The 12,778-nt window shown below is 45.8% G+C and overlaps 1 protein-coding gene across 2 annotated transcripts in view; it reads right to left on the reverse strand.

Moving 5' to 3' along the window:
- The window catches only part of LOC122548816 (zinc finger protein 521-like), a 282,012-nt gene that overhangs the window by 233,379 nt on the left and 35,855 nt on the right, over positions 1–12,778 (reverse strand). The window contains exon 3 of one of the 2 annotated variants that reach the window (XM_043687613.1): positions 2,489–2,560. The exons of the other annotated variant lie outside the window; for it this stretch is intronic. Within the exon in view, the coding sequence (XP_043543548.1) occupies positions 2,489–2,560 (72 nt within the window). The remainder of the gene's footprint in view (positions 1–2,488; positions 2,561–12,778) is intronic. 2 annotated transcript variants of the gene reach the window in all.

Consider the following 12,778-nt stretch of genomic DNA (forward strand, 5'->3'; position numbering starts at 1 on the left):
CAGGAGTTGGGAGGTCATGTTGCGGCTGTACAGGATATTGGTTAGGCCACTATTGAAATATTGCATGCAATTCTGATCACCTTCCTATCAGAAAGATGTTGCGAAACTTGAAAGGGTTCAGAAAAAATTTACAATGATGTTGCCAGGGTTGAAGGATTTGAGCTACAGGGAGAGGCTGAACGGGCTGGGGCTGTTTTCCCTGGAGCATCAGAGACTGAGGGGTGACCTTATAGAGGTTTACAAAATTATGAGGGGCATGGATAGGGTAAATAGACAAAGTCTTTTCCCTGGGGTCGGGGAGTCCAGAACTAGAAGGTATAGGTTTAGGGTTGGAGAGGAAAGATATAGAAGAGACCTAAGGGGCAACTTTTTCACACAGAGGGTGGTATATGTATGGAATGAGCTGCCAGAGGAAGTGGTGGAGGCTGGTACAATTGCAACATTTAAGAGGCATTTGGATGGGTATATGAATAGGAAGGGTTTGGAGGGATATGGGTCAGGTGCTGGCAGGTGGGACCAGATCAGGTTGGGATATCTGGTCAGCATGGACGGGTTGGACCGAAGGGTCTGTTTCCATGCTGTACATCTCGATGACTCTATGACTCTCAGTGCGTCTTCTGATATTTAAAAAGATTAATCATTTATTTTTGACAAACTATTCCACTAGCTTGATCCAGGAAACTAGGTTGCACTGATTAGATTGGTGCATCCCTGAGGGTCGAAGGTGAGCATGCGATGGCACTGAGCGGCTTGGGTTTGAAGGAACTGACAGGGTCAATGGATGGGAACAGGTTCCTCTGGTAAGGGAGTCCACAACAAGGAAGTGGAACCAAGGAAGCTGCAAATCTGGAAAAAATCTCTCCACCAAAATGCTATTGAGGCTGGGAGAGATGTCAACTAAAGATCCAGAGACTGTGATTGATAAGACCTTTGTTTGGATGAGGTAATGAGATGAGCAAACAGAGTTAGGAATGGAGAGGGTTGAACAACTCACCCCTGGAGCCCAAACTCTCAATATCGGATGGGTCGGGTCTCCTTTCGGAGAGAATAGGGAATAGCGATTATTCCGATGGGTAGCTAACAGTCAGGATGTTAATATTCACGCATCAGAATGGAACAGCAGAAGGAGATGGACAGAAAGCACTCGTGATGTCCAATGCAGCACAGTGCTAGAATGATACCAGCCAAAGCAAGGGGGTCATGGAGAAACCACTGAAAAGGACCAACACTTTGCGCAACAGCTTAGTCAAAGGGCTCAGCTTTTGCTGGAACTACAGAGAGGGCAAAAACGACACTTGTAAACCATCACAAGGAAATCCTTTTTTGTTTGCAGACTTTGGCTTGCTTTGTTACATTTGTTTGAGATGACTTTCTGGAGCTATCACGAGACAAGTCTTCAGAAGACTTGAAACTCAGTGAAAAGAGAGCCATTTGATTGGAGCTTTGCATCTTGCACTCATCAGGAATCTCGCCAGAATGCCAAATTTCAAATGGTCAGAATAATTTATACTACAGCAGGGAAGGATGCTGATTGGTCAGCTGGTCCAGCCTCATTGGCTGGAGTATTTACACATTCATAGAGGGTGATCCATTCTCTGAAAAAACAACTCAAGCCTATAACCTGTTTTTCAAATTACCCAAGAGTTTGGAAAAGACAGGAAAGTGGAGCTGAGAATTATCAGATCAGTTGTAATCTCACTGAATGGTGGAGCAGACTCGATGGGCTGAATGGCCTCCTTCTGCTCCCATGTCTTGTGGTCTTATAATTCCCTCTTAATTTCTCCATGGTCAGAGTCAGTCAAACCATAAGTCCATTAAAAATAGGAACAGGAGTAGGCCCATTCGGCCCCTCGAGCCTGCTTCCCCCCATTCAATAGGATCATGGATGATCTGACATTCCTCACACCCACCTTCCTGCCCTCTCCTGTGATTCCACGACTGATCAAGAATCTATCGGTCTCGGCCTTAAATATGCACAAGGACTCTGCCCCCACCGCTCTCTGGGGCAAGGAGTTCCATACCCTGAGAGAGGAAATTCCTCCTCATCTCAGTCTGAAATTGGTGCCCCTTTATTGAGACTGTACACTCTGCTCCTAGACTCTCCCATGAGGGGAAACATCCTCTCAGCATTGACCCTGTCAAACCCCTTAAGAATCCTATAAGCTGCAAAGCGATCACATCTCATTCTTATAAACTCCAGCGAGTAGAGTGAACTTTCCAGCCCAGGAGCACCGTTTGTCCTGTAGTACAAATTGTTGTGAAGCTTAACATTGGTTCTGATGAGTGCAGGGTCAAAAACTTTGATAGCACCTCTCTCACTCTCTTTTTTCAGCTAGTTTCAAGCTCTGTGTTTGTTACTCAGTGACTCTTTAGCTGACCAACAAAGCATAAATTGCTCCCTCTCTTAAAACAAAACTTCAACAGATAAGACAGGTAGATGTACAGAAAGATGAGACAGATCAATAGATAGATGCAGAGAGAAATCTACCTTTAAATGCTCTCGGACTGCGAGACTCCCCTTCCAAACCACGTTGTAGCACCAATCCTGGCCTGTCCCCTCCTAAAGTTGGCACAGACAGAATTGTTTTTTGAAGATTCTTGGGTGGCAATTCAGCATGACGCCCCCAAAACTCCCCTGTAGCTGTTACAAAGAACATTTCTTTTCGTAAGGAATATAAAAAGATTTTAAATATAAGCGTTACAGTTACAAAACTCGGTCTGTACGTTGGAGGAACAGAAAAGGTACTCCTGCTATTCAGATATAGAAATAAATAAATAGGAAGTTCAGTTCATGCAGCAAAGGATAATGGGATAGAAAATAGGATCGGAAAAGATGGGGGAATGGCATCTAGGCTTTTGTTAGCATAAGCAAGCTTTGTTGTGATTAAGGTGAAGATTTTCTTGGACTTACTTAAGTTTGATTCACTGTGAGATGGTGTAATCTCATATTGAAGTCTCTAGATAACTACACAGTCTGACAGTGGGTATGCTGCTATAATAGTCTAATTGCAGAGGACTGTGCAGAAGAGAGATGCTGTTTTCTATCATGGGGTAAACAGGGAGGCAATGAGAGATACCTCCAAGTTACTGCTTTCTCAGAGCAGCACAAAGTACTTTTTGTTCCTTTCTGTTTTCGACACTCACCCCCCGCACTGCCCTGATTACTGGCCCCAGTCCTTTCCAGTTTAAAGGATGTAATTTTAAAATGTTACATTGGGATGAAGTAGGTATGATGCGAGGGATGAAATATTCCAGAGAAGCACCAAAGATCAGAGGGATCTTGGTGTGCAGGTATCAGGATAGGTGAGTAAAGAGGTTCAGAGGCATATGGAATATTAGCCTTTATTAGCTGAGGTATAGAGTGGTGCTGGAACTGTATAAAACACTGTCTAGAATAGACTGGTGCTGGAAAAGCACAGCAGGTCAAGCAGCGTCCGAGGAGCAGGGAAATCAACGTTTCGGGCAAAAGCCCTTCATCAGGAATGGTCCTTGGCCAGGCCACAGCGCGGGTATAGTGTACCGTTCTGGAATCCACATTCTTGGAGGGATGTGGTAGCACTGGGAGAGGGTGCAAAGGGAGATTTACCAGGATGGTGCCTGGGCTGGAGAGTCTCAGTGATGGAGAGAGATTGGACAGACTGGGGTTGTTTTAGAGCAGAGGGGACGGAGAGTGGAGTTGTTTGAGATGGATCAAATTTTGAGGGGCACAAATAGGGTAGGCAGGAAGATATTTTGTTTGGGAAACCTGGTCAGTATGGAGGTGTTGGACCGAAGGGTCTGTTTCCGTGCTATATGACTCCACCACTCTCTCAGAGGTTGGTTCATATGTGGAATGAAGTGCCAGAGGAAGTGGTAAATGCAGGTACAGTTACAACATTTAAAAGAGATTTGGTCAGGTCCATGAACAGGAAGAGTTTAGAGGGATATGGGACAAACACAGGCAAATGGGATTAGTTTCGGTTGGGAAACCTGGAGGTGTTGGATTGAAGGGTCTGTTTCCATGCTATATGCCCAAGACTCTAAACATTTTACGTGTATGGAATGAGCTGCCAGAGGATGTGGTGGAGGCTGGTACAATTGCAACATTTTAGGGGCATTTGGATGGGTATATGAATAGGAAGGGTTTGGAGGGATATGGGCCGGGTGCTGGCAGGTGGGACTAGATTGCGGTGGGATATCTGGTCGGCATGGACGGGTTGGACCGAAGGGTCTGTTTCCATGCTGTACATCTCTATGACTCTATGACTCTATTTCACCTCGATGGAGAGATCAATGACCAATGGGCTATGATTTAAGGTGAGGAACAGGAGATTCAGAGGGGGATGTGAGCAACAACATTTTCTCCCAGAGGGTGTTGGGGAATCTGGAACTCCCTGCCTGTAAGGGAGAGAGAGACAGAAACCCTTATCACAATTGAAGAAATATTCAGATGTGCCCTCGCTATGACAGGGCTATGGGCCAAGTGCTGGGAAATGAGATTAATATAGTTAGGTGGTGGTTTTTGATCAGCACAGACTCAATGGGCTGAAGGGCCTTTTTTCTGTGCTCCAGCCCTCTGTGATTCTATGACTCCAAGTAATTGCTGAGAGGCTGATAGTTCCAGCCGATTCTCCTAAAGAATCTGTGCTGTACAGCAGTGTCGAGAGAAATCAAAGTGGAATCTCTCTACTGGTGGGAGTCATACTCAGTGCGAAAGAAGATGGTGAAAGGCAGTCACCTCAGCTCCAGGTCATCTCTGCAGGAGTTCCTCAGGGGAATATCCAAGACCCAACCATCTTCAGCTGTTTCACCAATCACCTTCCCTCCAATATAAGATCAGAAATGAGGATGTTCACTGATCGCTTAACGTTCAGCACAATTCGCAACTCCTCAAATACTGAAGCAGTCCATTTTCAAATGCAACATGAACTGAACAATGATCAGGTATAAGGCAAGTAATATTGGTCAGGCAATGATCACCTCCAAAAGAACAGAATCTAACCCTTGTCCCATGACATCCAATGGTGTTACCATAATTGAATTGCCCCACTATCAATGTCTTGGGTGTTATCATTGATCAGAAACTCAACTGGACTCCCCACATAAATAACTGCTACTAGAGCAGGTCAGAGGCTCGGAATACTACAGTGAGTAACCCATCTCCTGACCCCCCCCCAAACCATTAACAAGTCACAGGTCAGGAGTATGATGGAATACTCCCCAGTAGTCTGGATGGGTGAAAGAGTTTATGCTTGAAATGTCGACTCTCCTGTTCCTTGGATGCTGCCTGACCGGCTGTGCTTTTCCAGCACCACACGCTTTGACGCTGGTCTGGACTGATGCAGCTCAAGAAGCTTGACGCCATCCAGGACAAAGCAGCCGCTTGATTGGCACCACATCCACAAGCATCCACTCCCTCCACCACCGATGCCCAGTTGAAACAGTGTCTACCATCTATAAGATGCGCTGCAGAAATTCACCAAAGATCCTCAGACAGCACCTTCCAAACCCATGGCCACTTCCATCTAGAAGGACAAGGGCAGCAGATACATGAGAACCCCACCCCCTGCAAGTTCCCCTCCAAGCCCCTCACCATCCTGGCTTGGAAATATATCACTGTTCCTTCAGTGTTGCTGGATCAGAATCCTGGAATTCCCTCCCTAAGGGCATTGTGGGTCTACCTATAGCACATGGACTGCAGCGGTTCAAGAAGGCAGCTCACCCCCATCTTCTCAAGGGGCAACTAGGGACAGGTACTCTCAAACAATTTTAAAAAAACTCATTAAAGCAAACTTTTTCAGATGCTGGCAATCTGAAACAAAAACAGAGAATGCTGGAGAAACTCAGCAGGTCTGGCAGTGTCTGTGGAGAGAGAAAAACACTTATCGTTTTGAGTCTGGTATGGTTTTTCTTTGGAACTGAAAGGGTCTTGAGAACGACACCTTTCTGCTGTTGATACGGGGGACTGAGTAGAACAGATGGTGAGGATGCTCAGAGCAAAAGACAGAGGGAGTGTTAATGATGTTAGAGAAGTGCTATAGATGTTGAGTAGGTGTTAATCATCAGTATTAATTGGAAACGATTGATGAATTCTGCTGAGAATAAGCCCATGTCATCAAGTTGTGGAGGGTGGTGAAGGGAGTGTACCCACAATGGAGGTCAGAGGTCAGGTTCTGAAGTTGTCAACCCCAATGCTGAGTTCCAAAGGCTGTAAAGTGACTAGGTGGACAGTGAGATGCTGTTGCTCCAGCATGTGATGGGTTGAGAGTAGATCTCGTGCCAACATTTCTGTCTCAGGCACTGTTCCAGTGAAGCCCTGTGCAAACTGCAGGAACTATACCTCATCGTCCACTCAGAAGTTTACAGACTTCAGGACTCATCAATGAGTTCAATAACTTCAAATCCTGAACTCTGTCCCCCAGTCTGATTGCCCTACCTCTCAGCGTCTTGTTTGCATGGGTTCGCTCTCAGAAGGGCTGACCAATTCTCTACGACTAACTCTATTGATGCCTATTTTACACCCCTATCTCTCCTTTACCATCAGTAGCACTCCCTCTGCCTTTTGCTCTGAGCTTCCTCACTATCTGTTCCACTCGCTCCCCCTCCCTCTCAGTCAACAGCAAAAAAAACTCATCATTTTTCAGCCCTGTTCCGTTCTGAGTCTATAAGGAATGCAGTCGGTGGTTCAGTATGCAGCCTCGTGGGGGACTGGTGTTGAGGATTATACTGGATTTGAAATGTTTTTCTCTCTCCACAGACACTACCTGACCCGCTAAGTTTCTCCAGCAGTCTTCCTGCTTATTCAAAAATACTTAAGTTGCAGTAACATGCTGCTACTAGACCAATCATCCTCTCAATCCCAGGATAGTGAGAGGTGTTAAACCGTGACAATGAACCAGCACATGATGAGGTCATTCCGCCCATTGAACTCGTGCTGGCTGTTGGAAAGAGTTGTTGAAACACTACCTCACTTTCCAACTCTCTCCCCACAGCCTTGCAACTTTTAATTCCGCTTCTCATATTTATCGAATGCCCTCTTGAAAGCTCTGACTGCCTCCACTCTCAGGCAGCACATTCCGGGTCACAAAGCCTCACTGTGTGAAAACACCAAACCCTCTCGCCCCTCCCTTTCAAACGGCTTTGCCAATCGTGGTCAGTCTGTATCCTCTGATTACTGCACGCTCCCTCCAATGGAAGCAGCTACAGCTACAGAGGTGGCCCGGGCTATGAGGGCTGACAGGAAGTGACAGCAAAGGAGATGAGAATCTGCAGTAAACATTGACATGGTTCCCACAGCAACGACTGTCGCTCAGATTTGACCATTGGCAGGAAGAAGACTCCCAATATCCTGGTTGGCTTGTGCAAATCACAGAATCACGGAATTGTTATAGTGCAGAGGAAAGCTATTTGGCCTATCATACAAACATTGGATCTATCCCCTAGTAGTGCCAATCTCCGGCCTTTGCCCCATATCCTTACTCACCATTTCTATCCAAATAGCCACCTAATGCCCCCCTTGAGTGCCTCAGTTGAACCTGCCTCCCCACATTTCCGAGGCAGTAGATTCCACACCCTAATTACTCACTGGGTGAAAAAAAGTTCTTCCTCACTTCCCCCTTGCTTCATTTGCACCCTCATCATGAGGGGCATTAAACTGGCATCCCACCATCCCAGTGCCCTGGCACACCAACTCTTCAGTTCTGTAGCTAAAAGCAATTCCTTGGTGTTTCTATTCCAGTTGTTCATGGGAGATGGGCATCACAGTTTGAACCAGTATTTATTGCCCATACTTAATTGCCCAGGCAATGGCTGAAAGTCAACTGCAATGCTGGGGGTCTGGAGTCACATGTAGATCAGATGAGGTAGGGATGGCAGATTTCCTTCCCGAAAGAACATGAGGAACAAGATGGATATTTATGACAATCGATGGTGGTTACATGGTCACTACTTGACTAGATTGTTTTCAAACTCAAATCTATCGCTGTGGAATCCAAACCGCCTTTGCAGAATGTTAGTCTGGTGTTATGGATTGCTTGCTTCAGGAGAAGTAGTGGCCCTGAGCTAATGCCATCGCTCTAGCATGGTGAGGACAGGGAGGTACGTTCTGGGGTTCCCTGAGGCGGGAAGCAGGGATCAAACCCCAGACAGGTGCCATCAATCCCAGCTACACTCTAATCTCAAGCTCACTGAGCTCAGAGCTCAGTATCAGAGGCCTGTTCCATTGTTTCTCACTCAGCTGCCTGTGGAGCAGCAAGAGGAAAGGGGTCATTCCCAATAAATCATGGAAAGCTTGAATCAAGGGTTACGGAGAAAAGGCGGGAAAGTGGAGGTGAGGAATATCAGATCAGCCATGATCTCATTGAGTGGTAGAGCAGACTCAATGGGCTGAATGGCCTGTTTCTGCACCTATATCATATGGCCTTAGGTTTCGTTTCCCCCCAGTTTCAGGCATACAGTAAAGAGGAGGCCTTTCAGCCACTGAGTTTCTACCAACAAGATACATCCTCTTGTGTATGCCTGCTTGCTTCCCCTTGTTGGTGATATTTCACTGATCACCAGGAGGCACATATTAGAATAAGAAAGCACAAGAGCAGACCATTCAGCCCATCACATCTGTGTTGCCTTTATGAAAGGTTTTGCCATTTCCTGTCTGCTCCTCCTCCTCCTCCTCCTCTGCTCTTTCCCTGTTGACCTACAGTTTTACGTCCTGTTCAAATGTTCAGTCCACTGGATGGTTTTGCTGATTCCACCCTCCCGGCCTGTCAGACAGCACGGTCCACATCAGCACAACTCCTCGTGTCGCAAACTCTGCTGTGTGTCATATTTTACCCAATCAGTGAGAGAGAGGCCTCTGGTGCCCACCTCTGATTGGACACTCCCCTGGAGCTGTGCCTTCCTGCTATTGATTTGGCCACCCAACATGGCAAGCTTCCCAGCGCCTCACCTTCCCACAGCCAATCAGAGAGTGACAGACTATCAATTACCAAATGGGATCATCCATGAATTGTTACATAAAGGTAATCAGTTTCTTCTGCTTTTTTAAAATCTTATTGAAATCTTGAAACTGGGAGCAGGAGTAGGCCATTCGGCCCTTCGAACCTGCTCCACCACTCAATATGGGTGTGGGCGATCCTCTACCTCAATGCCACATTCCAGCTTTATCTCCATACCCTTTGTTGTCTTTTAAACCTAAAATCATCCATCTCTTCATTGAATATACTCAGTGACTTGGCCTCCCCAACCTCCTGTGGTAGAGAATCCCACAGGTTCCCTCCCGTCTGAGTGAAGAAATGTTTCCCCCTCTCGGTCCAAAATGGTCTATCCCGTATCCTGAGACCGTGTCCCCTGGGTCTAGACTCCCCCACCCAGGGGGAATACCATCCCTGTATCTAGTTTGTCCAACCCTGTTAGCATTTTATACGTTTCAATCCGATCCCCCTCTCATCCTTCTATACTCTAGCGAATACAGGGCCCAGAAAAATCAAGCTCTCCTCATGGGACAGTTGAGGATTATGATTAGATTAGATTCCCTACAGTGTGGAAACAGGCCCTTCGAACCAACAAGTCCACACCGACCCTCCAAAGAGTAACCCACCCAGACCCATTTCCCTCTGACTAATGCACCTAACACTACGGGCAATTTAGCATGGCCAATTCTGCCACATTCCAGCTTTATCTCCATACCCTTTGTTGTCTTTTAAACCTAAAATCATCCATCTCTTCATTGAATATACTCAGTGACTTGGCCTTCCCAACCTCCTGTGGTAGAGAATCCCACAGGTTCCCTCCCGACTGAGTGAAGAAATGTTTCCCCCTCTCGGTCCAAAATGGTCTATCCCGTATCCTGAGACCGTGTCCCCTGGGTCTAGACTTCCCCACCCAGGGGGAATACCCTCCCTGTATCTAGTTTGTCCAACCCGGTTAGAATTTTATACGTTTCAATCTGAACACCCTCTCATCCTTCTATACTCTAGCCAATACAGGGCCCAGAAAAACCAAGCTCTCCTCATGGGACAGTTGAGGATTATGATTAGATTAGATTCCCTACAGTATGGAAATAGGCCCTTCGAACCAACAAGTCCACACCAACCCTCCGAAGAGTAACCCACCCAGACCCATTTCCCTCTGACTAATGCACCTAACACTACGGGCAATTTAGCATGGCCAATTTACCTGACCTGCACATCTTTGGGCTGTGGGAAAAATCTGGAGCACCCGGAGGAAACCCAAGCAGACACAGGGAGAATGTGCAAACTCCACAAAGTCAGTCGCCCAAGGCTGGAATCGAACCTGGGACCCTGGTGCTGTGAGGCAGCAGTGCTAACCACTGAGCCACCGTGCTACCTATGGTGGAGAAGGTTTTGTCACCTATCCTTACTTGCAGACTTGCAGACGGTCAGAAAGTCGAGAATCCAATTACGGAGGGGAGAGCTGAGACCTAGGTCTCAGAGTAGGGAGCTGAGTTTGTTTGGAGTTCTGATGTTAATGGTGGAACTGTAGTCGATAGGTTAGAGACTGAAGTAGGTAACTTTGTTATCCAGATATTGCAGGGATGAGTGTTGGGTCAGGGAGATACAGACTTATCGTGCCAAATCGGCAAATTGCAAAGGATTAAGGCAATTTGGAGGATGGCGTTGATGTGATGTCATCAGCAAACTTAGAAATGTTGGATTTAGTTGCCTCATTGAGGTCATTGTTATATATTTGGAATAACTGTGGCCCAAGCATTGATCCCTGAGGTACCCCAGTAGTCACTGCCTCTCCGAAAAAGATCAGTTTATTACCAATTTCTCTCTCCTGTCCCTCATCAATTCTCAATCACTGCTAATCCATTACTCCCAATCCCATGTACTTTAACTTTGCCCACTAACCTACTACTGGGACCTTATCAAAAGCATTTCTAAAAATCTAAATTCACACCATTCACTAGTTCTCCCTTATCTATCCTACAGTTACATCCTCAAAATCACTCCAGTTGATTTTTCAAGTGTATTTGTGTTTCATAAGCCCACACTGCCTCTGACCAATCGCACTGATGTTTTTGCTGTCATCAAATATGCACGATTTGTGCATATTCCCCATTACTGATCTGAAGCTGACTGGTCTGTAATTCTGCTTTATTTTCTCTCTTTTTAAATAGTGGGTTTACGTTTGCCACCCTTCAATCTGTAGGAACTGCTCCAGAATCGATACAACCTTCAAAGGTGGCAGCTGTACAGGACATTGGTTAGGCCACTGTTGGAATATCACGTGCAGTTCTGGTCACCTTCCTATTTCCCTGGGGTCGGGAAGTCCAGAACTAGAGGGCATAGGTTTAGGGTGAGAGGGGAAAGATATAAAAGGGACCTAAGGGGCAACTTTTTCACACAGAGGGTGGTACGTGTATGGAATGAGCTGCCAGAGGAAGTGGTGGAGGCTGGTACAATTACAACATTTAAGCGGCATTTGGATGGGTATATGATTGGAAGGGTTTGGAGGGATATAGGCCGGGTGTTGGCAGGTGGGACTAGATTGGGTTGGGATATCTGGTGGCATGGATGGGGTTGGACTGAAGGGTCTGTTTCCGAGCTGTACATCTCTATGACTCTATGACCACTTACGTATCCAACATTTCCACTTCCTTTAGTACTTTAGGATGTAGATCATCAGGTCATAGAGTCATAGAGATGTACAGCATGGAAACAGACCCTTCTGTCCAACCCGTCCATACCGACCAGATATCCCAACCCAATCTAGTCCCACCTACCAGCACCCGGCCCATATCCTTCCAAACACTTCCTTGCTGAACTCTAAAATGCTCCCAATCCACAGGCTTGTTGCTTTTATCTGGCAACTTTGTATGTCTCCTCCTCAGAGCTAATACTAACCTAACTTTTTTTGGAAGCAGTAGTGGAGTCACCTTACCTCTTTTATTTTTGCGGCAGACAGGTATGATTAATTGTTAGAATTCATGCACATGTATCAAACATTGCTTGTTAGTTGTCAACATCTTTAGTAAGATTCAGGAGTCAATCCTTGCTAATCCACGCCTCATACTCTCAGAGTTCCCTTTATTTAGATTCAGGATCTCAGTTTCAGATTCAGCAACTTTACTCTCTATCTAATGAAGAATTCTATCATGTTATGTTTGCTCTTCCCCAAGGGACCCTGCGCAACAAGATTGTTAATTAATCCTTTCTCTACACACAGCACCCAGTCTAGAATAACCTGTTCACTGGTTGGTTCCTCAACATATTGGTCTAAAGCTTCCTCCACAATATTATTGCAAGTTTCCATTGACTGTCATGCAAAGACAAAGACAGTCTTTTTCTCCTTTTTGTAATAAAAACAAATCCATAAATGCATCTAATTTTTGTTCATAGCAGTAGTAGAGTGCTCAGTATTGAATTTCTGCCTCTCTAAGGTAACATACAAGTAACAGACAGGAAGAGAGAATCTGTGTATGTGTCCGTGTGTGTGCGTGTATCTATGTGGGTGTATCTGTGCATTTGTGTCTGTATGTGTGTATTTATGTGTTTATCTTTGCGTGTGGCATATGTACCTGTCTATTTCTGTGTATCTATTTGTGTGTGTGTGTCTGCCTGTTTGTGTATCTATGTGAGTACCTATTCGTGTGTGCCTGTGTATTTGCCTGTCTGTGTCCATTTGTGTGTATTTGTTTATGTGTATCTATCTGTTTCCGTATGTGTGTCTGCTGTGTGTGTCTGTCTGTGCATGTATGTGTCTGTTGATGTGTGTATCCATGTTTGTATCTGTGCGTGTGAGCTTGTGTATCTGTCTGTCTATGTGTGTCAGTTTC

Source organism: Chiloscyllium plagiosum, chromosome 4 (assembly GCF_004010195.1).
Source record: "Chiloscyllium plagiosum isolate BGI_BamShark_2017 chromosome 4, ASM401019v2, whole genome shotgun sequence".
NCBI lineage: Eukaryota > Metazoa > Chordata > Chondrichthyes > Orectolobiformes > Hemiscylliidae > Chiloscyllium > Chiloscyllium plagiosum.